This window comes from Cyprinus carpio, chromosome A17 (genome assembly GCF_018340385.1).
Source record: "Cyprinus carpio isolate SPL01 chromosome A17, ASM1834038v1, whole genome shotgun sequence".
Taxonomy (NCBI): domain Eukaryota; kingdom Metazoa; phylum Chordata; class Actinopteri; order Cypriniformes; family Cyprinidae; genus Cyprinus; species Cyprinus carpio.
In genome coordinates this window covers 11,130,186-11,155,182 of record NC_056588.1, presented here as the reverse complement: position 1 = coordinate 11,155,182, position 24,997 = coordinate 11,130,186, and the positions used below count along the sequence as shown (strand labels likewise).

The 24,997-nt window shown below is 36.5% G+C and overlaps 1 protein-coding gene across 7 annotated transcripts in view; it reads right to left on the bottom strand.

Moving 5' to 3' along the window:
- Positions 1-24,997, bottom strand: part of LOC109107962 (disks large-associated protein 2-like) — a 128,151-nt gene that overhangs the window by 36,457 nt on the left and 66,697 nt on the right. For 6 of the 7 annotated variants that reach the window (XM_042774064.1, XM_042774058.1, XM_042774059.1 and 3 more), the window contains one exon: positions 2,871-4,024. In XM_042774064.1, the coding sequence (XP_042629998.1) occupies positions 2,871-4,024 (1,154 nt within the window). Of the gene's footprint in view, positions 1-2,870; positions 4,025-5,224; positions 5,261-24,997 lie in introns of those variants that run through there. The other variant, XM_042774061.1, reaches the window with a different exon arrangement.

Sequence of the window (24,997 nt, the reverse complement as noted above, 5' to 3'; positions counted from 1 at the left end):
CATTTTTATCACAGACATGTTTGAGCTGAAATTAGAATTAGGAGTGATTACTGACAAAAACCCATTGGGCTTTTTAAAAAAATGGATGCTGAAAGTGGTTTTGCACTTTTGCTGAAAGAAAAAATGTGTTTGTTTTATAAGTTCAAACAATCTTTTGTGACCTGTAAAGGTACACTTTTGTCTTCATATAAAGCTTGCTGTCAATCATTAGTGGGCAAAGACAGAATCCTATCCATAACAAGCTTTACCACAATGTTGTTATGAAGACAAGCTGTTGCCAGCTGTCTAAGTAGACTCAGTGGGACCCAAAAGAGGTATCCACAAGCCTCTACAACATAAAACTTAATATTGATTTAGGTTCTCTTTCGCTGTGGATTCTTTCTTTCCCTGAGGAAACACTCAGATCCATCCATTCATTAATTATCTCAATGGGGCCATCAGCCTCACTGCTTCTGCTGTGCTATTGCATAAGTCCAGGACTAGTAGAGGCTGCTATGTCAGCAGATGTTTACTGAGAATGTTTTTTCATTGTACCTGCTGATCTAACTGCTCGAGTCAGACATCTGCAATACTAACTAGTTCTGACAGACCAGCATATGTTGTGTTTTGGATGCTTGCCTATTTTGAGATGTTGGTCTCTACACCTGGCTCCTTAACTAGCCAGTGAGGCTACAGTACAGGTCAATCAGATTCACCAGCTTGCTGGACCACCACAGACTAACTCGACCAGAATGAAAATAATTTTAGCAATTTTAAAGAAAAAATATATATTTGTGAAAACTATAATTCCATTGTAAAATTAACAAATAATTTAAATAATAAATACATACAAAAATGTTGTTTTACAGTATTTTTAAATGTTGCATAAATGCAATCCAATAATCAACTTTAACTATATATTAAAGAACTGTACTAAATAATGTACTAACATACTGTTATTAATTCATTAATATTTAATTACAGTATTACTGATTTTAAAAGTGCATAATGTGTATATGAACACAATGCACATAATTTTATAGAAACCACCAGTCAGTAGCTTCACTTATTTTTAGTATTTAGTATTTTTATGCTGTGTTTGATTCATTAAAAAGAACTGACTCATTAGATTCATTTATTTTGAAATCTGACTATACTGGTTGTTCCAAATGTTTATCACTTACTATAAAAAAAAAAAGTATAAACACATTAGATTCACTAGTTTTAACAATCAGACTAGGGCTGTAACCACCACAAACCCTGAGGGGGACAAGTCCCCCTAAATAATTAGAAATGGCCAAATTGTCCCCCCAAGATGGCTAATCAAATCAAAGTAAGCAGGGTTTACTGTTCACAGAAGCAGAGTGTGAATTCCAGCATGAATCGTCAGTTTTGAGATAAGATGAAAATAGCAAAACATTATTTTACAACTGATAGAAATGTTAAACGACCAACCATAAGACAAATAAAAATAAATGTGTGCATATTTTACAATATTATTTGCAAATGGTTAAAAATTATTACTTACCCAGCATTTCCTTCACCGTTCTATTCTATTGACTCATTAGAGTTGTTTGTTCAGAAATCACTACATTGTTTGCACCGCCCGTGTGTAAACATTGTCTGAGTATTTTCATACAGTATCCTGTTTCAAAGAGATATTAAAAAAAAAAATGGAACCAGTTCTGAAAAAGAACAGTCATATTCTAAAACAAGATTGAATTAACTAAAGCAATATAACTGTCTTCTTTAAAGTAGGCCTAATATTATTAAAAAGGTGCCATGGGCATGTACTAAAACACAATAATGATCCCATCAGGACAAGCAATTTCAAGAAGTATTCGCATAGCAGCTGTATTCTACTGTGACAGATATGTGATTCATTTCAGCAATTTTGGAAAGCGATTGCATTTTGCTACAATGCTAACCTGTGATAATTCAGCATCTGTATATAGGATAAAGAGGCCTGATTGTACAAATGAACTAGGAAACAGCAAGAAGCTATTATCCATTGGTCTGACAGTACCATGAATAATGCATCCCGACGAAATGTGATCATCATACGGTATCACAGAAAGATCGATGCTAATCAATATGACTCATTGTTAGCAATAATTCCATACATAAACAACAGGAACAAACTGGTCTAGTCGGAGTGACAGGACCAATAAATCTGCCTCTCAATTTAGCACATTAGCAACTCACAACAACAACACACACATATATTTCGATCAGGCTATATTCTTCACCAGCGTAAACAACATATTCCCTCCTCTGTAACAACCCTTTCAGTGGACTATTACTTTCAACTCTGTTGGGAACCCTCTGAATCCTAAACAACAATCTACAGGCACCAATAAGCCATGGATCAGAAAGCAGCCACACAGAGTTTTGTTTTGAAAATGAATAGCATGACTTAATATTTACGCCCATCACGTACACAGACATTCAAGAATCTCCTCTTACAACAGCAGCTCTCAACTTTTTGAGAGCAAGGCCCCACATGGTCAACAACAATATTCAAATGATTTTCTGATGAGTTTCTGGATAAGAAGGATAAGTAATTTCAAAAGTATTTTTGCTTACAATTTCTACCATATAAATATTTTTAGCATGAATACAAAAATGAATATTAAAAAAAAAAAAGTATAAAAATGCCCATAGTGATTTCAGGTCTATAAACGACACATTTATAATTAGGATAACATTTACATCCAGGTTTTTCTAGTCAGCTACACAAATATCTTACATTTTAGTTTATGCTGATTTTGTCTTTAAGTTATATTAAGTCATCTTGACGTCCCTTAAGTCTGGTGAGGCCCTCTGGTTGAAAACCAATGTCTTACAGCACAATATCACCAGCAGTCACATCTTCATGAACGAGATCTCACCTGCAAATAATGACAAGGCCTCATGGAGGACTTCAGATCTTGAGGCATGGTCGGTTTCTCCAGGTTGAGGGAAGATTTGCGGTAGGCTTCTTTAGCCTGGCTGACAGTAAGCGTCGACCAGGAGCTGCGCTTCATAAATTTGCCCTCGGGGGCCATCGAGATGTTTTCGCATGCAGAACATTTCACATCGTTGTTGCTCTTGGAGGTCTTGAGCGAAAGGTCACCAAAGTGGCCATGGCCTGTGTCCGGGTAACAGTGAGTGATATGATCTCCGTGGTGGCGGCTCATGATGCTGGGAGTCCGGTAGGTGCTGTCACTGTCCAGGTTGTCATCAGAACTCCACCAGCCTGCTATCCCTGAGCGTTGCTTGGAGTCTGACTTGCGTTCCTTACTCTTACTCCGTTTGCTGTGTTTGTGGTTCCCATGGTGATGTCCGTGATGGTGGTGGTGGTGGTGACCGCTGTCTGAGCGAGAGTCTCCCTTGGTGCCGTTCATCTTGGATGACCCCTCGAGTGAGTGGGATTTGGTGAAGAGCTTCTGGACGGAGTGCACCAGATGGCGGATACGCCCGGGACTCTCGTTGCGCTGCTCACTGCTTGTGGTGGTTGCAGACGTGCGCTGGTACTGTAGCGTGTGAAAACCATCTCTATGAATCGGCAACTGCTTCTCGAACTGGTCCAGAAGGTTCGCGGGAATACGATTCATCTTCCCAGACCCGCTGCCCCCACCGCCAACTCCGATCCCTCCACTGCCACCACCACCGCCACCTCCACCGTGAGAAGTGGAGCCATCGTCTCTCGAGCCATCGTGGTGTGAACTATAGTGCATTCTAGGAAATGTGCTGCTGGAAACGTGGTCAGATGCCATAGAAACAGGTATCACCATGCACTCCGAGTGGATGGAGCTGCGGGGCGAGCAGCGGTGTGGATCCAGAGGGCAGCTCTCAGTCGGACTGAGCAGGTAGGGAGAGCGGGAATCGGGGCCGACATGCTGCAAGGGGTCAAGGGACTGATCGCAGTCTGGCAGCCCACAGGTGTGACTGGATATGAAGGTGAGCTGAGGACGACCGCTTGATAAACCTTTCATATTCCTGGGAAGGGGGAGGTAGCTGTCTTCATCGAAGTATGGCGGTGGAGACCATGAATCTAACTGATCTATGAGAGACAAAGAGAGGAAAAGAGAGCGGAGGGGATTAGTGAGTTTGATTCATTTTACTTTGGCATTCAGCATCAGTTTAGACCTTTTTCATTCTTTCCGCAAACTATATTTTGGGGGCATTTTCTCCATGGGCGTGAAGGAAGCATTAATAGGGATGTTTGCAAAACAGTCTGCCGTGATTCAGACGACCTGATTATAAAATCACTGTTATTTTCGTGAGTTCAAGCGATCATGCGGCAGTCTCTCAGCTGCACAGTCATGGAAAACACAATGCTTCAATACATGAATGGAACAAAATCACGTTGTCTGGACGAAAGCACATCCCACAGCCCTCCGCCGATCCTCTCCATCTGATCCTGCCAGGCCTTATGAGGACAGAGTTGCAAGCCTTGCCATTTATCCAATGCAAAGTAAAATAATAGCCTATCATTTTGGAACCGCTGGGCCATCCGTCAAAGCCGGCCCTGGAGAGAGAGGGAGCACTTCGAGGTGCTTCAGCAGTTGTCCTTGAGAGACATTGCTCAGAGATTAAAACCACATTCACTGTGATCTTTCATCACAGCCACATATGGGCAGCCTGTCACTATCTTCATCAGCGCTCAGAGATGCTGTTTTTTTTTACATCCAACTGTTTTCCCTTTCTGATATAACTATTTCATGCTGCTGGATCATATGTCATTTCACACTGGTGATTAATGTGAATTTTCACGTAGTGAAAGTACAGGGTAATGCATATTAACATAAAGGTCATTTTTTAATTGCTGGAGAGAAAAAATAAACAGAACATGTTAATTTTAATGAGTTTTTCAGTGTCAAAAGTGAGGGCTTGTTAAACCCCATTCTTTTTTAATCTCAACTAAGGTAATATCAACAAAGCTGTTTTTCATATCCAAGTGAAAGCACATAGTTTGGCAGACAGTATTTTCACATTCTGAAAATATGAATATGTAGAACATTTTAACTCCTGCAGTATTTCATCTATGTAGGCAATAAGGCTGTTAAAGAATAGACCATTTAACCCTGGAAATTTCTTATTTTTTAGTGTTACATACTGGCACAGACCTCTGATGACTTGAATTTGACTACATACTAAAACAAGCCAAACATGGCACCAGTACCATAGTCAAACCACAATGCAAAGAAACCAATTCAAAACCCTCCCTTGTGTTTAATTAGAGCACAAACAGAGTACTGACCCATAAGGAGATCTTTAGCTCAGGTCAGCACACACCCTTGGGCATCATTATGAATATTCTAGAGTGATCGAAAATAACAAAAATGCAAATCATTTTTATTCTGAGCATGTAAAAGAATATTCTAGAGTGATCGCAAATCGCAAATAGGCACTTCATTAAAATTAAACTTTGTGAAAGGCTGAACAACGCAGAGAATCACATTAAAGCACATCCAGAACAAATGGTTCAATTCTGATCACCATCTGTAAACACTGGCCAATGCAGGCACTTGATTACGTTCTTTCAATGGTTAAAAGCAAGGAACTTTCATGGAATCAGGGTTGTTCATCAGAAAAATCAAAGAGATGCGATTGTGTCCTTAACTCCCAGAAGGCTCTGCAATAAACCACAATGTTACATTTCTGAATCTGAGAGGATGGGTGAAACTGACAGGACCAGAATGGTTCTGGTCTCATTGGAGATGTAATAGTATTACAGCAACCTGTCGTTGGTTATTTCTCCTTCATCGAAATCCAACACAACTGCCATGAAATATCTGGAGACAACAACAGAGGAAAAGCACAGATTGCAGAATGAAATTAAAAGCTTTATATTTCACACTTTGCTTTTAAAGAGACAACAGGTCATTTCTAAACCCAGTGGACTAAATCAGCCACAAGAAAATCACCTTGAGAGAAACAGACCCTGCAGACAACAGAGAAACTTACACTATATCAATCCAGCTGCTGACGACATATGCCATGTTTGAGGCTATTACATCTTGCCTGAATTTCAAACAAATTAAAGAAAATGACAAAAAGAAATATGTCTATCTATATATAAAATGTATAGCATTTAAATATTTATTTTGTTAATTATTATTAACAACAATAATAATGAAGGCTGCATCTGTTTGATCAAAAATTCTAAAATATTGTAAGAACAGTAATATTGTGAATTAATAGTACAATTTAAAGTAATATATAATATACTCCAGTCTTTGGTGTCACATGATCCTTCAGAAATAATAATATGCTCTACAGGTCCTTCTCAAAAAATTAGCATATTGTGAAAAAGTTCATTATTTTCCATAATGTAATGATAAAAATTAAACTTTCATATATTTTAGATTCATTGCACACCAACTAAAATATTTCAGGTCTTTTATTTTATCTTTTGTTTTAATACTGATGATTTTGGCATACAGCTCATGAAAACCCAAAATTTCTATCTCAAAAAATTAGCATATCATGAAAAGGTTCTCTAAACAAGCTATTAACCTAATCATCTGAATCAACTAATTAACTCTAAACAACTGCAAAAGATTCCTGAGGCTTTTAAAAAATCCCAGCCTGGTTCATTACTCAAAACCGCAATCATGGGTAAGACTGCCGACCTGACTGCTGTCCAGAAGGCCATCATTGACACCCTCAAGCGAGAGGGTAAGACACAGAAAGAAATTTCTGAACGAATAGGCTGTTCCCAGAGTGCTGTATCAAGGCACCTCAGTGGGAAGTCTGTGGGAAGGAAAAAGTGTGGCAAAAAACGCTGCACAACAAGAAGAGGTGACCGGACCCTGAGGAAGATTGTGGAGAAGGACAGATTCCAGACCTTGGGGGACCTGCAGAAGCAGTGGACTGAGTCTGGAGTAGAAACATCCAGAGCCACCATGCACAGGCGTGTGCTTTTGAACCAGAAACAGCGGCAGAAGCGCCTGACCTGGGCTACAGAGAAACAGCACTGGACTGTTGCTCAGTGGTCCAAAGTACTTTTTTTCGGATGAAAGCAAATTTTGCATGTCTTTCGGAAATCAAGGTGCCAGAGTCTGGAGGAAGACTGGGGAGAAGGAAATGCCAAAATGCCTGAAGTCCAGTGTCAAGTACCCACAGTCAGTGATGGTCTGGGGTGCCATGTCAGCTGCTGGTGTTGGTCCACTGTGTTTTATCAAGGGCAGGGTCAATGCAGCTAGCTATCAGGAGATTTTGGAGCACTTCATGCTTCCATCTGCTGAAAAGCTTTATGGAGATGAAGATTTTGTTTTTCAGCACGACCTGGCACCTGCTCACAGTGCCAAAACCCACTGGTAAATGGTTTACTGACAATGGTATTACTGTGCTCAATTGGCCTGCCAACTGTCCTGACCTGAACCCCATAGAGAATCTGTGGGATATTGTGAAGAGAAAGTTGAGAGACGCAAGACCCAACACTCTGGATGAGCTTAAGGCCGCTATCGAAGCATCCTGGGCCTCCATAACACCTCAGCAGTGCCACAGGCTGATTGCCTCCATGCCACGCCGCATTGAAGCAATCATTTCTGCAAAAGGATTCCCGACCAAGTATTGAGTGCATAACTGAACAATTATTTGAAGGTTGACTTTTTTTGTATTAAAAACACTTTTCTTTTATTGGTCGGATGAAATATGCTAATTTTTTGAGATAGGAATTTTGGGTTTTCATGAGCTGTATGCCAAAATCATCAGTATTAAAACAATAAAAGACCTGAAATATTTCAGTTGGAGTGCAATGAATCTAAAATATATGAAAGTTAAATTTTTATCATTACATTATGGAAAATAATGAACTTTTTCACAATATGCTAATTTTTGGAGAAGGACCTGTAATGTCTATCTATTATAAACAAATGCTGACACCCTTTAAGAACAACTTAACAGTATAACAGTTTATGTGAAGTCATATATGACCAAAGTAGTTTATTCAGTAATAGCAATCTCTGACTAATTCAGTGAGTGAACCAATTTAGTCAAGGACTCATTCTGGAGTCGTTTTGATCGATTCATTAAAAAAGAACCAGCTCGTAAGAGTCATTTGTATATGAATCTGACTACACTGTTGGCGCGGCATATTTGTTGGTTGATGAGAACTAGTTCTCAAATCTGAACCCTACAAATAAAACCCAAACTATTTTTCTATAGCATGAATTTCAGTGTAATTGGCTGCTGTATATTTAAAAACAATATTTATCGGGGTTAACCGTTGAGACCTTTGAAAATAAGGTCTGTATTCTAAAGGTCTCCATCCTGTGGTGGATGTAGAGGGCCTTTGGACTCAGTACGAGCTCAGAGGAGGTCATCTAAGGCTCTAGAGATTTGTGTGAGTGTTATGGCACTGCTCTACAGCCTGAAGCACTTCCTGTCACCTCATCTCATGATTTCAGCATTCATACCCTGGACCATCCCTGCTGAATAAATACGGCTCACTGCAGCATCCTGCATACTAACAGCATGAGTGCAATCCGCTACAGGCGCCTTCATGTCTCTCCAGCTTTTCCTGCCTCTCTGCAGGGGGCAGCAGGTAGAAGCTTTATTTTGATGACTCTGTTGCTACAGCAGTGCTAGTGAAGACAAATGATCCATCCACCACATTAACACCAGAGAAAGGTGGCAGTGAGACCTGATGGAACTGCTATATACTGTATATATACAGTAGTCAACATTTGAAGTGGATCAAAAAAGTTCATCAAAGTTGTCCTAAGAAAAGAACGGGTATTGTTTTGGTTTTAGGACAACTTTAATGAAAGGTTTTGATCCACTTCAAATGTTGACTACTGTATACTGTTTATATATGAAATGATATAATATTCTGAATACAATGGATTCAGGGATGCTGCCTTAGAATTAACATAAAACAAGACATCTCAGGAGGCAGCATAATTGTGTGTAAAAAAATGAAAGCAGGAGATATCGCTCTTTTGTCAACCCAACATGCTTCATTAAGCAGAATGTTTCCACAATGTTCTACTTTGTTCCAGCTTGACAATTAATCCTCCAATTAATCACCCCACTCAAAAGTGATTGCCACAGCAGCCCTTTTCTTTTTCTCTCAAACAATCTCTCTTCATTTTATGAACTAACTTTTATAGAGTAAGGACATCTTTCTCTCCTGCCCATGAGAAAGAGAGAGAGAGAGATTCCTGGAGTCCGATAAGCCTAGTGAGTTCCTGTTAAATGCTTATCGTAAAGGAGTGAATTAGCATTGCGGTGACGGGGGCTATTATCTGTGCCTGGTTCTTCTCAGCATGGTAAAACATGCTTATCCCAGCAGTCTGAAGACAAATATTTGGTATAAAGATGGATTTATTATGGAATGGAAAGATGATAGAAAAGTTTAAAACACCATTAATAAATATTACTTAAGGGGTGTTCCAACTAACAGCAATTTGCAATGACAAAGCAACTTAATGTCATTCATTTTCACTTAAAGTTGGTGATTTGTGGCAATATGAGTGACTGGTGCTTATAATATATTAATATATGTAATATTTAAGATTAATTTAAATAATCTGCATAACATACTTTTAATTGCTGTTATATCAATTGCTGAATAAAAATGTAAAAACATTTTAAATGTGTCTTTGTAAAATCCAGGGTAGCATTGCATTTCTTAATATCGCTGCAGCAGAATCTGGGAGGTAAAATGTGTTTCATAAATCATGACGCTAAACCTGCAGCTGGTGGGTCCATACAATGAAGCTGGCCTGAAAGGGTCTGAACACAGAACTACGCAGAAAGAATACAGAACAGCTTGCTATATGAAATCCTTCAGGAGTAACCTGTTTATGTAACGTTCAAAAACAGACTCACAGAAAAATTAAAACAGATCAAATAAAATTTACAGTTGCCACAGTAACAGGTACTTAATGTGTCTTCAGCTGTGTCATTTGACACAAACAGTTTCAGATCTTTGCAGAAATGCCATTGATTCATAAAGTATTAAAGACACAATGGTAGTAAATTCAGAACCCAAAAGAGGGATGTTTTACAGCAACACAAATGGCCCCTATTGTCCCATATTGCAAATTAGTTTAAACCCAAAAAGTCAAAAACTTGCAAACACTCCCTATCTCAGCTGCTTATTTACTATATCATAATATTAAACATAGCTGATAATCATGTCACTATACCACAGCTTGGAATGTCACCAAGTCAGGAGTACAAGTTGCCTCTAAAACCACACCTTACTATGAGGTCACGGTCTAATTCCCAATAGTAAATGACATGAAAATTCACCACTTAAATTGCAAACACATCCAAATCATGTAAGAAAACTATTTATATAGCTGAAAATAAAAATTAAAGCTCTATAAAAGCTACTTACATTGTGCTAGACCTTTTCAGGACCACGGACAGCTCCTTAATAGTCAGGTCCCTTTTTCACAACCACAAATTCAAATAACTCTATTGAACATAATTTGATTACAATATAGTGTGCTACAGCCATGAAGTCAAAACCCAAATGACTAAAACACATGAGTAAAATAAGATCTTCCTATAACACATTTCATAATTCGGTTAATAAATATACAAGAAAAACAACACCTTTAACAACCAAAACATGACAATACTTGGACGTGTTGTTGTAAAACGCAAACTGCATAGTGCATACATTTAAACCCAAAACGTTCTTATGTTTTATGCACTTTTCAGTAGAGGTGTGTGCAATTTACACTGTAGAGCAAAACAAAGGGCCTTGTTTTACTCATGAATTGAAAAACCCAAAGGAAAATATTGAGGTAACACATGGGGAATTAATCTCCAAGGTTTTTCATGTCATGGCTGCAACACTCCATAGACTGGGATGAAGAGAATTTAAGGCCCATTAACACCAAGAACTTTAACTATGGTGAAAACTATATTTTCTATACCAATGGACATAAACTGTCTATTATACTTAGGCTGCATTTTGTGGTCTAAAGCTTAAATGCATTTTCTCTGCCAGATGAATTCTACTTTGGCTTCTGATTGGAAAACTGTTCAGAAAGTGATTCTAATTATATAGTTTCTCTTTGTCATTATTGTTGACAAATTACTGGAAATTTATAGTTATTGTTATAGTCATCGTCCTTGGTGTGTGTGGTCCTTTAGTGTTCAATAACAATGCACTAATAGCACTGCTAGGTGTGTTTACCAATTAGCAACAGTCCTTTTTCTCCTTACCCCAGGTGAGATGCTTTTAACATTTTTTAGAAGTGGCTTGGTTCTAGGAATGTGACAGCTGTAGCCCATTTCCTAAAGACTTCAGAGCGTGGTGACTCTTGATGCGCTGACTCTGGCTTCAGTCCACTCCTTGTGAAGCTCTCCCAAATTCTTGAATCGGCTTTTCCTGACAATCTTCCCAAGGCTGTGGTCATCCCTGTTGCCTGTGCACCTTTTCCTACCACACTTTTTCCTTCCAGTCAACTTTCTATGAATATATTTTGATACAGCACTCTTTGAACAGTCAGTCTTTTCAGCAATGACCTTCTGTGACTTACCCTCCATGTGGAGGGTGTCGATGATCATCTTCTGGACAACTGTCAAGTCAGTAGTCTTTCCCATAATTGTGGTTGCATGTTCTAAACTAGCCCAGGAGGTACCCAGAATTTATAAATTAATCAAACTACTCTAGCTCAAAATGGAATATTCTAATTTTCTGAGATACTGATTTTTTATTTTCCTAAGCTGTAAGTAGTAACCATCAGAATTAAAAAAACTCTTGAAATATTTCAGTTTGTGTGCAATGAATCTAGAACATAAGAAAGTTTGCTTTTTAATTATCCATGATATTCAAATTTCTTGAGATGTACCTGTATATGTGTGTGTGTGTGTGTGTGTGTGTGTGTGTGTGTGTGTGTGTGTGTGTGTGTGTGTGTGTGTCTGTGTGTGTGTGTGTGTGTGTGTCTGTGTGTGTGTTTGTGTGTGTGTGTGTGTGTGTGTGTGTGTGTGTGTGTGTGTGTGTGTGTGTGTGTGTGTGTGTTGCTTGCAAATGATTTTATGCCATCAAAATACATGGCTACTTTTTAATGAACATGAATGGAGAAAATTAGATGGTGTAGTTCCAGAATCGTCACCATGCTAGTAAGCCAAACCTTGAGACCTTGAGCTAAACACAAATTTACTGCTGAGCGGTTTTGCTGAGAAAAGAGATCAAAAAGTCAAAGGATCATCATGCCAACATCATCTGTTTGTGTGCCTGCTGGATTCATGTGAGCATACTTAAATACAGATGCACAAACAAAGGTACATACAAGCAGACAACACACATACTAATAAGGGTGCACATCAGCAAACAGGGAAAAGTAAACACACACACAAACACACTATAATAGAGTTTATATTTGTATCTGGATGTAATGTGAAATCTTGTTAGATTAAGTGCCTTGTCTGTTTTACTGCCTGTTTACTGACACAAAGTTCAAGACAACACAATTGACCTTAACCTCAGAACGACACTAAAACAATCACAACAAAGAGAATTTACACCCTAAACCAATCATAACAAAAACAAATTAACACCAAACCCACAAAAGCAAAGAGACTCTCCAGCACACAACAGACAGAGCACAAACTCTGCTTTATCTAAGCTGTGCAAAGGCAAAGGACTCTCAGTACACAAAACTGAATTTATCTGTGTAAATTTAGATTTCTAGATCCAGCAACCTTTTCATAAAGGCTCCCAAAGGGTAAAAACAACCACCATAACACAGAACTGATGATTCACCAAGCACTTTGGGGCAACCTTATGATGCTTCTTTTTAAAATGAAACTTTCATTCATTATTTATTAAAACACACATTTATAAAACTTCAGATTTGCACACACTCTCTAAAGCAAATGTACTGGTTTTATCTGGTATGTTGCGGTTCCTTCAGAGGAAACTGTCATAACATTGTGCTTGCTTGTTATACAAAAGCAGTTTAGCTGTATTTTTAAGGGTGCTGAAGATGAGAGCAAAATCCACTTCCACTCAGCTTCAGTGACAATTTTTTCTACAACTTTTTACAAGAGAAGAAAAGTTTTTAATTGTTTCCATGACCCCTACAAATACAAAAGTAAATACAAATGCAAACACACAGCTTTTCACTAGTGTTGCAGTATATAAAACCGGTCTTGAGACTGGTCTTAAGACCATTTTTGGAAGATCTTGGTCTCGTCTCGGTCTTGACCACATTTTTTTTGTACTCGGTCTTGTCTTGGTCTCAGACTAAGAGAACTCGGGATTTGGGTTCAAGACCGGACAAGGCCACAACTGGAGGGATATCCCTAAATTGCCAGTGCATTGTCTGATTTATTCAGAACTATCATTAATGTGACTAGATGTAAAACTTCCTGCTTCAAATGCAATCAATAACTAACTAAATAACAATATTAAATAATTTTATTTATACCAGTGGATCTCAGTCTCAAAACCCCCTACTTCAAACAACAATATTTGAACACAACAATATCCAAACAAAACACTCCACCCACACAAAATATTTGAGCTGTTTTAGTACATTTTAATGCTTGTTTTGTATTATTTTAAATAATTTAAAGTTATCTTGAGGCCTGCTTGGAAGTTTGTTGAGGCATCCTAGTGGCCCCCAGCCCCCTGGCTGAGAATCAATAAATTATACTGTTATGCCGGTTCAGAAATTAACGAGTAAATGTGTCAAAAATGTCAACAAAATTAATACAAATACCCACAAAAGTCAAGATATTGTTGCAAAAAAGTACTTGTATGAGATCTGGCTTTTTATTATAACATATGACATAAGCTATATCACAAGAGCAAAAGAGCAGTTTATAAAAATTGGATACTGCTTTTATATAAACATTCAATAAACAAAATGTTATTTTTAAAACATTACTCTCAACATTATTTATGCATTTGCAGTTGTACCAATTCAGAAGCATCTTCTGTGCCAGTGCAAAGATGAATTCTGTTGTTATTTATTTCATTTGATTGATAACAGTTCCATAGTGTCTTTCTATTATAACTATTTATTTATTAAATATAAGATTCTTTCAGGAAGTAAATGTGGATCTTTCAGATGAATTTGAGCAGTACTGGTCTGGTCTTGGTCTTGACATGCTCTCACCCTGCCTTGGTCTTGTCTTGGTCTCAACCCCTCAAAGTCTTGGTTTTTTCTTGGTCTCGGATTATAGGTGGCCTTGACTACAACACTACTTTTCACTTCACAAAAGGTTAAATGATGAATTGGAGTCATGCGGATTACTTGTGGATTATTGTGATGTTTTAATCAGTTGTTTGGACTCTCATTACGACACCAACCAACCACACAACAACAACCATTGATCAACAAATGAAATACTACAACACAATTCCAAATCTGTTCAGATGAAGAAACAAACTCATCTACACCTTGGATGGCCAGAGGATGAGTACATCTTTAGCAAATTTTCATTTTTGGATGGATGAATTATTCCTTTAAATACAATAATAAGATAAAGTTCAGTTAAACATTTCATTGTCCCTCCCACATAAAAATGCTTTAAGCAAAATAGTACAAGTATATGACTCTTTATATCACTAATGACCATTTAAATGGCTTTGCAATGTAAGCATCAAAACAAAGTGTGTAAATACATTGATATGATACTTCATGCATGTTATTATAGACCAGGCTTAAAATGCAAAACTCAATTGCACACAATATGCAGCAGGGTCCCTTCTCTGAGGCTTTAGCCATGGAGGTCCTTGAAAAGCTTGACAAAAGGTGAAGACCCTGTATTATAAATTTAGTGTGGTTCAGTTGATAATTGACATGCTTGAGTGACCATGACTCTAGACGCCCCCACACATGATACTCAATACAGACACACAATTTTCCTGTGCACTCTGTCATTAGTTATCAGTTTGAATGAAGGCCAGATAAAAGGAAAAGGCTGATGAGACTCAGTGAACATCCTCTCAGAAAGTAAGAGTCACTATAATGAGGCAGCATCACACATCTGAATCTTTACTGACAGTGTGCCTATCTGGTTCAGGGTGAATTTAGATGTCATTCGCTGACTTCAGTAATTACAAAACATCTGCTGGCTTCTACCAGGCTGATTAAAGTTTTCACCCTCATTTGCATTTTTAACACAAAGGCCAACTGGGAACCCAATGACCTCACTTCCTGTCTAATTATATTCACCCTTCAAATCTATCTATCCCACTGTTCAAAAGTTTGGGTTCAGTACAAGGGGGGTGGGGGGGGGGGGTGTGATTTATGCAGCAAGGATGCATTACATTCACCAGAAGAGACAGTGAATAAATAATTTTAGGTTTTGGTTTCAAATAAATGCTGTTCTTTTGAATTTTCTATTCATCAAAGAATCCTGAAAAAAATGTGTCATTGTTTCCAAAAATGTTAAGCAACACAACTGTTTTCAACATTAATAATAAATATAAATATTTTTTAAACACCAAATCAACATATTAGAACGATTTCTGAAGGATCATGTGACACTGAAGACTGGAGTAATGGCTGCTCAAAATTCAGCTTAGCCATCTCATGAAAAAACTAAATTTTCAAATATATTATGAATAGAATTGGAATGTTTCCCATTATTACAGTTTTTACAATATTTTTTGATCAAATAAATGCAGACTTGATGAGTAAAAACATTTTAAAAATCTTACCAACCTCAAATTTTTTATATATCCATCAATCTATCCAAAGTCCTACAGGATGCAGTTATGTGTTAAATGTAATTTTCTTCATTATAATTAATGACCAGAAATCCATTTCACATATTTAAAAGCTATGAAAATGAACTGAACTAATTTAGCTATGAAAATCATGAATTTAACCTTTGAAGTTGTATTTTTAAAATATGTATATTGGACAGATGTGATTACTTAATAGCTGCTCATTCCTCATAACTGCTGGGATACAGGAATGGATTTAAGGATGTAGCACTATAGAAGCATATATTACTGATTACCGGAGGTTTACCAAATATATAAAAATTATAAGCATGACTCCCTCAAATCAATTCAACACAATAATAGTGTGAAGACACAGAAAATGCTAGAACTTAAATTGATACTGGTTTGTGTGAAGTCACTGAAAACCCCCTTTGATTAGTTTTTTTGGCTTTTTAGAGGAAGAGCATCAGGAAATCACAGAGAAAAACAGCAGTGAGAGACAGACCCTCTGCACCTCACCTGCTTAGAGCAGCTCTCTTATCATACATAGATCCTCATAAATGGAAAGCTCTGAATCTGTGAAGCCCTGATAGCACAGACAGAAATCAGATAAATGCAGACGCCATAAGAACAGAAAGAAATAGTTTCTAACAAACAGAGTATAACATTTGAGACCATACAGACAATAATACATGGCTTCATCTTCCATTATCAAAAGCATATGATTGTATTGGCTGCGCCTAAATATACTGTGTACAATTTATGGTCTTATTTATTGACTGTGTGTGTTCCTGCTGATGACTTTATCTCTCTTAGTCGGCCTGTGTTCTGCGGTTCAGGTCCCACAGGGGTCAAATACTCTTAAGGGCCTTTGGATCAGACAATGCATGCACACACACACAAAATAAAGCCTTACATGTATAAACACACACACTTTGAAGGCCCTGGTCTGGTTACCATTGGATATTTTCTGTGCTCAGCACTCTTAGTCTTTGATAATCTGGCTGACAGCAAAACCCCGAAAGCAAAATGCAGAGGTCAGACAAAGGAGGAACACACAGATAAACTAGGGCTAAATTTAAAAGCATTTAAGTTCTTTTCAGAGGGATGTGAAATGTCTTGGAACATGGATGATAAAATAGGGACTCATTTTACCACTTTCATTGTCTAAAAGGGCCAACAAATAGTAAAAAGAAAGAAAGAAAAGAAAGACAAAAAAAAAAATAAGCAGCAAAGTACAAACCGACTTCATTCAAAGATAGTGCTTCATTCTCTCCTGAGAGAGTAAACTAATGTTTAAAAATGTGAATCTGAGCATTTAGATAACTGGAAAAATTTGCATTCAGTGAGAAAGAAAGCTTTATAAACAGATGCAGATACATATAGGTATGTACCAATATTAAAATTCTGGTCGATACTGATAAGCTGATAATATGTTATTACTGAGAAACAATTAAATGTCTGATATTGAAAGACAAAAATAATAAACACACAAAAAAATGGAGATCAGTTGTTAAATGCCTAAAAGTGAATTTAGGCATCACATTATTATTATTATTATTATTAATAAAATATTTTGAGATTTGCTAAAGTTAACTTTCAACAGTGTTATTAAATTATAAGTGATTTTAAAGATTGACTTTAAGTGATTAAAGTGTTACAGCAAATATAATCTAAATGTAAAAATTAGAGGAAATATGAATGACAGTTACATATCCAGTATCAACCAATAACAACAGAAATAGTCCTCAAAAACCTCACTGATATATTGTGCATCCCTAGTTATGTGTTTGTTAATGAGAATCATTTTAAATTTACTACCGATTATTGAGGCTCTAGCTCTCAAACCATATGAGTGGGATATGGAAATAGAGAGGAGACTATCGGGCTAGAAAAGATGGAGAGAAGCAAGAGCGAGATCAGGGTAAAGAGCAGTGACCTTTATGAGCAACGAGAAGTATTTTTCATTTTATCCAAGTGACTTAGTCCATTTGTAATACAGGGCAGATCTCTCTAGAGCAACCCAGGGTTAACTGCCTTGCTTGGAGGCACTTGAATCTCCTCTTATGGAGTCTGAACCTATACAACCCTTGATTTATGTATGTAAATCTTTAACCACAAAGCCATAATAATGTATGCATGTTTTTAGGAATGTCTTGTATATGTATAGGCACCTACCACAGTTCTCTTTCCCTTGTCTCTGGTATGGTTTGAAATAACTATGTCTTTAGAAATGACTGGTGGAAACGTATTCTGTGGGCGCCAAATTGTTGAGAAGCATAGCCTGTATGTCCCTCAGGAGAAACTGAAAGAAACAAAGTTTATTCCAAGACAAGAAGAAGTGGAGCATGGGCAAAGTCTGTCTGTGTGGGTGAGTGCAGACTGTTGGACATCATCGCTCAAATAATCCTATCCAACACTTTCCACATGTCCTGATGATTTCCAAAACTCTCCTACATTTAAAGTACCAGTATAAGCAATATCTCAACAATCTGTCATAAAAAGATGCCAACAAGGTACCTTATAATAACATTCTATAATGTAATTCTTGTTTTATTTGATCGAAAACACAATAAAAACAGTAATATTCTGAAATATAATTACAATTTAAAATAAATTTCTATTTGAATATGCTTTAAAATATAATCAAAATTTCTATTTGAATATGCTTTAAAATATCATTTATTTTTGTGATGGCAAAGCTGAATTTTACTCTAAATTTCTGTGGAAAGAGTGCTACTTTTTTTAGGATTCTTGAATGAATAGATGCATAGAAAGTTCAAAGGAATAGCATTTATTTAAAATAGATTTTGTAAATGTAAAATTCTTTGCTGTCATTTTAATGTGTTCATTTTGAATAAAAGTATTAATGTCTTTTTAAAAAATCTTACTGACCTGAAATTTTTGAATGCTAGCACAAACACAAACACAAGCACACACACACACACAGGCAATGTTAATAAGACAGGCGAAGAGTTATTAAGAGTTCTGAATTTTGAGCATGCCACTAAAGTTGCCTGTGGAGCTGAAATCATTGTTGCAGAACTGTTGATGGAGGCCCTGTATGAGCAGAAGAGTGTGAGTGTGTTCTGCTGACAGGACTTATTGGCTCTCTGTATCTGAATATCTAACGGGATCCTGTGTGATCCCCATTGGACTCCAGTAAAGCACAGGGTTCCTGTTCATCATTAAAAATCAGTTTAGACGGACGATAACACTGTACTCATCAGCAGCCGTGTCTATTCAACTTCAAACATATATTCATCAGAATCAAAAACAGAGTCATACATGTCACAATCAAGTCTACTAAGAGACTCCAAATGCACTATTCAACCATAACAATAAAGCTGATCTGGTATTTCCCCCCTATTCTGTCAACTTGGTTTTGTCAAACTACAGAAAAACATAACAGCCGCCAAAAATAAACTGATTATGGGTTTCAATAACGTCCTTATGTCATAAAACTGTGTATGACCATCAGTCATTTTACACATTAATTAACTGGGATTATTCTGCCGCCTCCCTTTTTCTCCTTGGTAAACAAGACTGACTCACATGTCAAAACACTAAAGAATATGCTACTTGCAGACAGCAATGACAAATTTATTCCATAAGCAAAAGTAATCAATAACAGGGGGCTTATGACATACAATGAATAGTATTCAACTGGTCATGTGATCTCAACATGACAGCCTCAATCAGGCGACCCACTCAAGAAAAAACAAAGCTTACTAATATGACTGGAGTCTTAATGTCACACTCTAAAAAATGCTGGGTTGTTTCAACCCAATTTTGGGTCAAATATGGACTAACCCAACTGTTGGGTTAAAAAGTTAATTTACAAATGTAACCAAAATTTAACCTAACAGTTGGGTTAGTCCATATTTGACCCAAAATTGGGATGAAACAACCCAGCATTAGAGTATCAAACATTTTTCAAAAGACTATTCATTTCTTTGAGAAAACCTCTACATGAGGAAAAAATAGACAGTGTACCTTTTAAAAAATTAAATAAACCCTAGACAAGAATAAAAAGTGCATTCAATTAGGGCTAAATCAAAAATCACTGCCTGTATCTTGCAAGCTACTACCAGTGCTATTGGCCAAACAGATTTTTAATGACGACTGCGATACTCAAGGGACATTAATCTGCTATCGACACTTAAAACATGTCCCATCAGGCTTTGTGCTTTGTGGACACCAAACGTCATTTGGATGGTGGCCCCTGTGTGACATTTGTGTCAGTGGCACCGCAGAACTGATTGCATTGGGGATCCCAGAACGGTCCTGATCCAGTCCCGAGACTTCATCTGTATGGCTCTGAAACTTGCACCAGCAGAAAACCCTTGAGGGGGAAAGTAAACATTTGGAGTAATTGGTAAATACATGCTTGTGCAGGCAGTTTGGGGTCACATTCAAAACTAGAGCAAATGCATAACATAAAACACATAACACATGACATGACATAATAATTTTAAAATATAATATTTATATTTAAATATTTACAACTAAAAGTAACTATAAAAATAAAAATAACTTTCTAATAGTTATTTTTAATTTATATGCAATTTCCATTTTATTTATATTTACAGGCGAACTATGCTGTCACGTCTTATTATAATTTCACCTAAAAATAATGTTCATTCCTGTTCTATAGAAATAAAACAAATCTTATAAAAGTTCCAGCAGTGAGTGTTTTAGAAGGATCGTTGAAGCTGCATGTCTCTTAGGACCGAGATAGCATCAACTTTCTATCTACAATACGTCACCTTCAGTTGGCCTCAAAAACAAACCTCAATCCACTCATGCAGGCATGTCAAGCAGCAATGGAGAGGCTGAGAGATCGATGCCTGAGATGCATCTGTAATCTTCATCGCACCATGTGGAACAGAAATGTCTCAGCAGAGTACAGAGTTGGAGAGATTCAATTACAGGAGCAGCGCTGAGGAAAAACAGCTGTCTGACTAGTATTGGCCAAATCTGTTTAAATATCATTAGACGGCACAACTGGAAAGGTCACTGATAGCATCAGAGAACGTCTCCAATCTCTGATGTTTAAGACAGTGAAAAATGCATCATGAGGAGAAAATGTTTCTACCTATTTCTTTTTTAAAGATTTATGCACTTCTCTGCATAAAAGCTAAAAAAGGCATGAAAAAGTTCATTTTTAAAGTTATCATCAATGTTTAAAGATGCATTGATAATAAAATTCTGCACAAAACCTACAATATGTTATAAACAATGACCAATAAGTGATAACAAAAAAAATAAAAAAATAAAAAAAAAAAAGTCAAAAAAAATAAATAAATAAAAAAAAAAAAAAATTAAAATAAAAAAAAAAAATATAATATATATATATATATATATATATATATATATATATATATATATATATATATATATATATATATATATATATATATATATATATATATATATCATTTTAAATGCTTCAAGTGATTTATTTTTTTGATGGAGTTTGGGTTCCTTGCCACTGTCGCCCTTGTCTTGCTTAGTTTATAAGACACTTCATATTCAGCAATATTATTGACTTGACTGGACTGATACTATCAAATGAGAACAAAACCTGAATGGACTCAAGCTGAATAATGACACTACTTTCTTCAGTAGAGCTGCTTATAGTGGAATTGAACATTTCGTAATGAATGAACTTTACACAGCTATTAATCTGAACTGAACCAACAATGAACTGACTGGAGCTGAATACTGACACTATTGTCATGCCACAGCTGCTTTACTGCAGAATTTGGATTTACCGCATATTTGAAGTTTGCATCTTTGATTCTGTTACTTTCCTGTTTAATGAATTTTGAAACAATCTCTATTGTATAAAGGTAACTTGACTTTACTTGAATTTAGGTATAACAGCATTATAATGTACCGTATAAAAAAGGATATTAATTTGCTAAGGATTACATCTCCAGTATTAACCAAAACAAAATCTAACATGCCAACATGGTACAGATGTATAGAGAATCACTAGTTGCAGTGATCTAATACAATGCTTCAGTAAGAGCGCAGAATCTGATCTCAAAGTGAAGAGGTTTCATGAGGGCATCCCTAACAACACAACTGACAGTCCCTTGGTGTATGAGCTACATGTGGGTGGCCTTCAGCCATCATCAGTCTCCATGGCAAAAAAATACAAATCAGCAAAAATCTAAATCAGATCTCAAGGAAATAGAGATAGCTTGAAGTGAGTGAAAGAAAAGTATGGCTGATGTCGTATGCACATGCCACTGGCATCCTAGACTGCTGTAGCAACTAGCAGAAGCATGTACTTACTCATTTTTGACTTCAACTTGTCACAGGATTTCAGCAAGTTGTTCTTGTTCTTGCTTTTGAGGCCAAACTTAACTCTCCCAGCTATGTGGCATAGTGGCATTAAGTCTGGTTCAATATAAATATGCCATGATGCTCAAAAATTATGTGAAGCCGGCCAATCAAATTGTATTTTGATATTTCAGACAGATTTGACCATTTTGAGTGTAGGGTCAGTGAACAGGCTGTGGGTGGTCAGATGCTGAGACTATTGCAAGTGACATAATATCTACACTTTATTAAATAAATATTTTGAAATATAAAAAATGGCCAAAAAACATTCTGTTAATCCATTTAATATTTTTAATAATATAAAATAAATATATTTTAGATTAATTTTTATCTGTTTTATTGTCCAATTCAGTAGAATTTGCAACATATTTTGGGATTTGAAGGTTTAAACGTTGGATTGGTTGTGTGGAATATTGGTACAAAAAAGTACACGTACCACAAATGTAAAACAGCCTGATAATATTATGCAAATTTAGGCACCTGACAACACTGTGCTGCTATTTAGCACAGTTCTGTAAGCAAAGGTATGGTTCAAAGCTGTACATGTATCAAGTCAGTCCTATTAAGAACATAAATGCAAATGTGTTGTCAATTCAAATGAATAAAAAAAAAAGTTCAGTTCAGCAGTAAAAAAGTAAAACGTGGTAAAAAAACAAGGGGTCAGAGTAGCTTAATTACATATAGCAAGAGAGACTTTCAGTGACATTTTACAGAGGTGACTTCACCTCTAAACATACATGAACACACCCCAAAACACCTGTAAACACATCCATATTCTAGAGATATTCCTATCTATTCATTCTCTTGTGCAATGCATGGAAACTGTGACTGTAAACAGCAGGAATTATTGCAAGTTGAATGCAGGTGAACCTACAATATTACATTAAGATATACTTTGTGTATGCGCATTGTACAATATTAAAATTGATATTCAAACATGTCGCTCTGTATCTCTCTGACCTTACACACTCAAACTGTGACATTCAAGCATCTAGGCAAATTTGTTTGCAAATCATTTCAAAACAGAAAAACCAAGCAATCACACTTTCTCATCACATATAATTTTGATGATAGCAACAGTATTTTATTGCTGCTTGTTATAAACCATGTTATGTTTCATATACAGCATTCTTTATAACACCAGTGCAGAGATTGAGAGATCTCCCAGAGGCTACAGACAAAGCACTATACAGAATATAAACCTCTTGAATAGATTAGTAAAAGTCAAGGTTTGCTGTAAAAGCTGTAAAGCTGCTCCATAAGACAAAGCTCAGCATAAAGCACATGAGTTTATGGTCAGATGTATTCCAGATCTTGATTTTAGTCCCTAGTCTGTCTTTGTCAGACATCCTGTCCAACTCCCTTCTAATCAATGTAAATGGATTTTTGCCCAATTCCATGTGAGATGATGTATCCCCCCACAGAGGGACTGTGCATTAGCATGTAATGTCATTACAGAGAGCTGTGGGGCAGGAACAGACTGACGGGACCTGCTCAGATATCATGCGAGGACAGAGTGAGGACAGGACAGACAACAGACCACTCTCCGACTTCTTATTACTGTCTGCATGTTGACTAATGAGAATGCCAGATTTGATCCTCATCACAGGGGATTCACCACGTTATGACAAGATACTAATGTCCATTACTGCCTACTGTCCACTGAGGAAAACTGGACATTTGACAGCCTATGTGGTTTAATTATGTGGAACTTAACTTTTAACATCACACGAGTAAGAGGCCGTTCACATAGAATAAGTTTTTACATTGCACTACACTGCTTTTTCATTGTTTTTATGTAAACATGCACTAGATGGACGTGTTTGACCCCCTGATCTATATAATGACTGGATTGCTCATTGAGTTCTAAACTGCCGTCAGGCAGTGAAGCCACCGGAAGTGTTCGAGCGGCCACCTTAGTATTCCCTAACGGCAGGGAGCATCATTGCCTGACAGCAAAAACCTAAAATCACCCGATTTGAAGCATCAGTCACACAGGTTAAAATTTTAAAATATGTGCATGTAAAATAATTTTTATTTCAATTGTTATGTGCAATGCTTATGGTCTTTTTGGGCAGGATAAGTGATATATTGAAATCGTTTAGGTGGGTGTGTCTGCTATGCACTGACGACACAAGTAACTGATCCATCACAAAATATATTTTTTTATGTACGTAATTATGCAGGAAATATTAATCATGAATATATTATTTGGTATTAATATCAGAAACTGATATAAATATACAAGAAATAATACAATACAACCCTCTGTTGCTATATTGCTCTATGTTGTTTTGAAATTCAAATCTTGGAAATAATGCTTCATGTCTTTATGTCCGTACCGTATATAGTTAGCCTTATTACACCGAATAACTAACAATACCACTTACATAGCAACAAAAATTCCTACTATTAAAGATTAATCAAATTCTATAGCGTTTTACTAGCATTACCACTTCCATAGGATTAAAATGTCCTGTTATGCATGTTTAATTAATTATTGATTTAACCAGCACTTAAATCATTACCAGCTTCAATATGAATGCTGTTGAAGAAATCATTATTGAAGCATTTGCAGTTAGCCTACTGTATACGAATAAAACACTAACGAAATAAGATAAAAAGAGTGAATAACTATACAAATTAAGGGTATGCGTATACAAAGCATAAATCTTTATTCAGATTTTAGAATGAACACTTCGTCATTTGTAATACATGTTGAGCATCTGATGTTTATCATGTTCATCTGATATTCTCTACTGTATTGTATTAGAATGTAACTTTTTAATATGTAGGAGAAATTCCAGACATTAAACAAATAACCGTTTACCTGCTCAGGATGTTTGTATTGTGAGAATGAACAGTGAGACTTAAGAAATAAAAGCTCTAACTTATTAGGTGATGTTATCTCATTAAAATTGTACGATTTCCTATTCATTCAACAGAATGAATGAGAATACTAGGGAATACTAATATGACGGTGTGGTGGCTTCACTTTTATTACATCATAAGCAATCCAGGTCT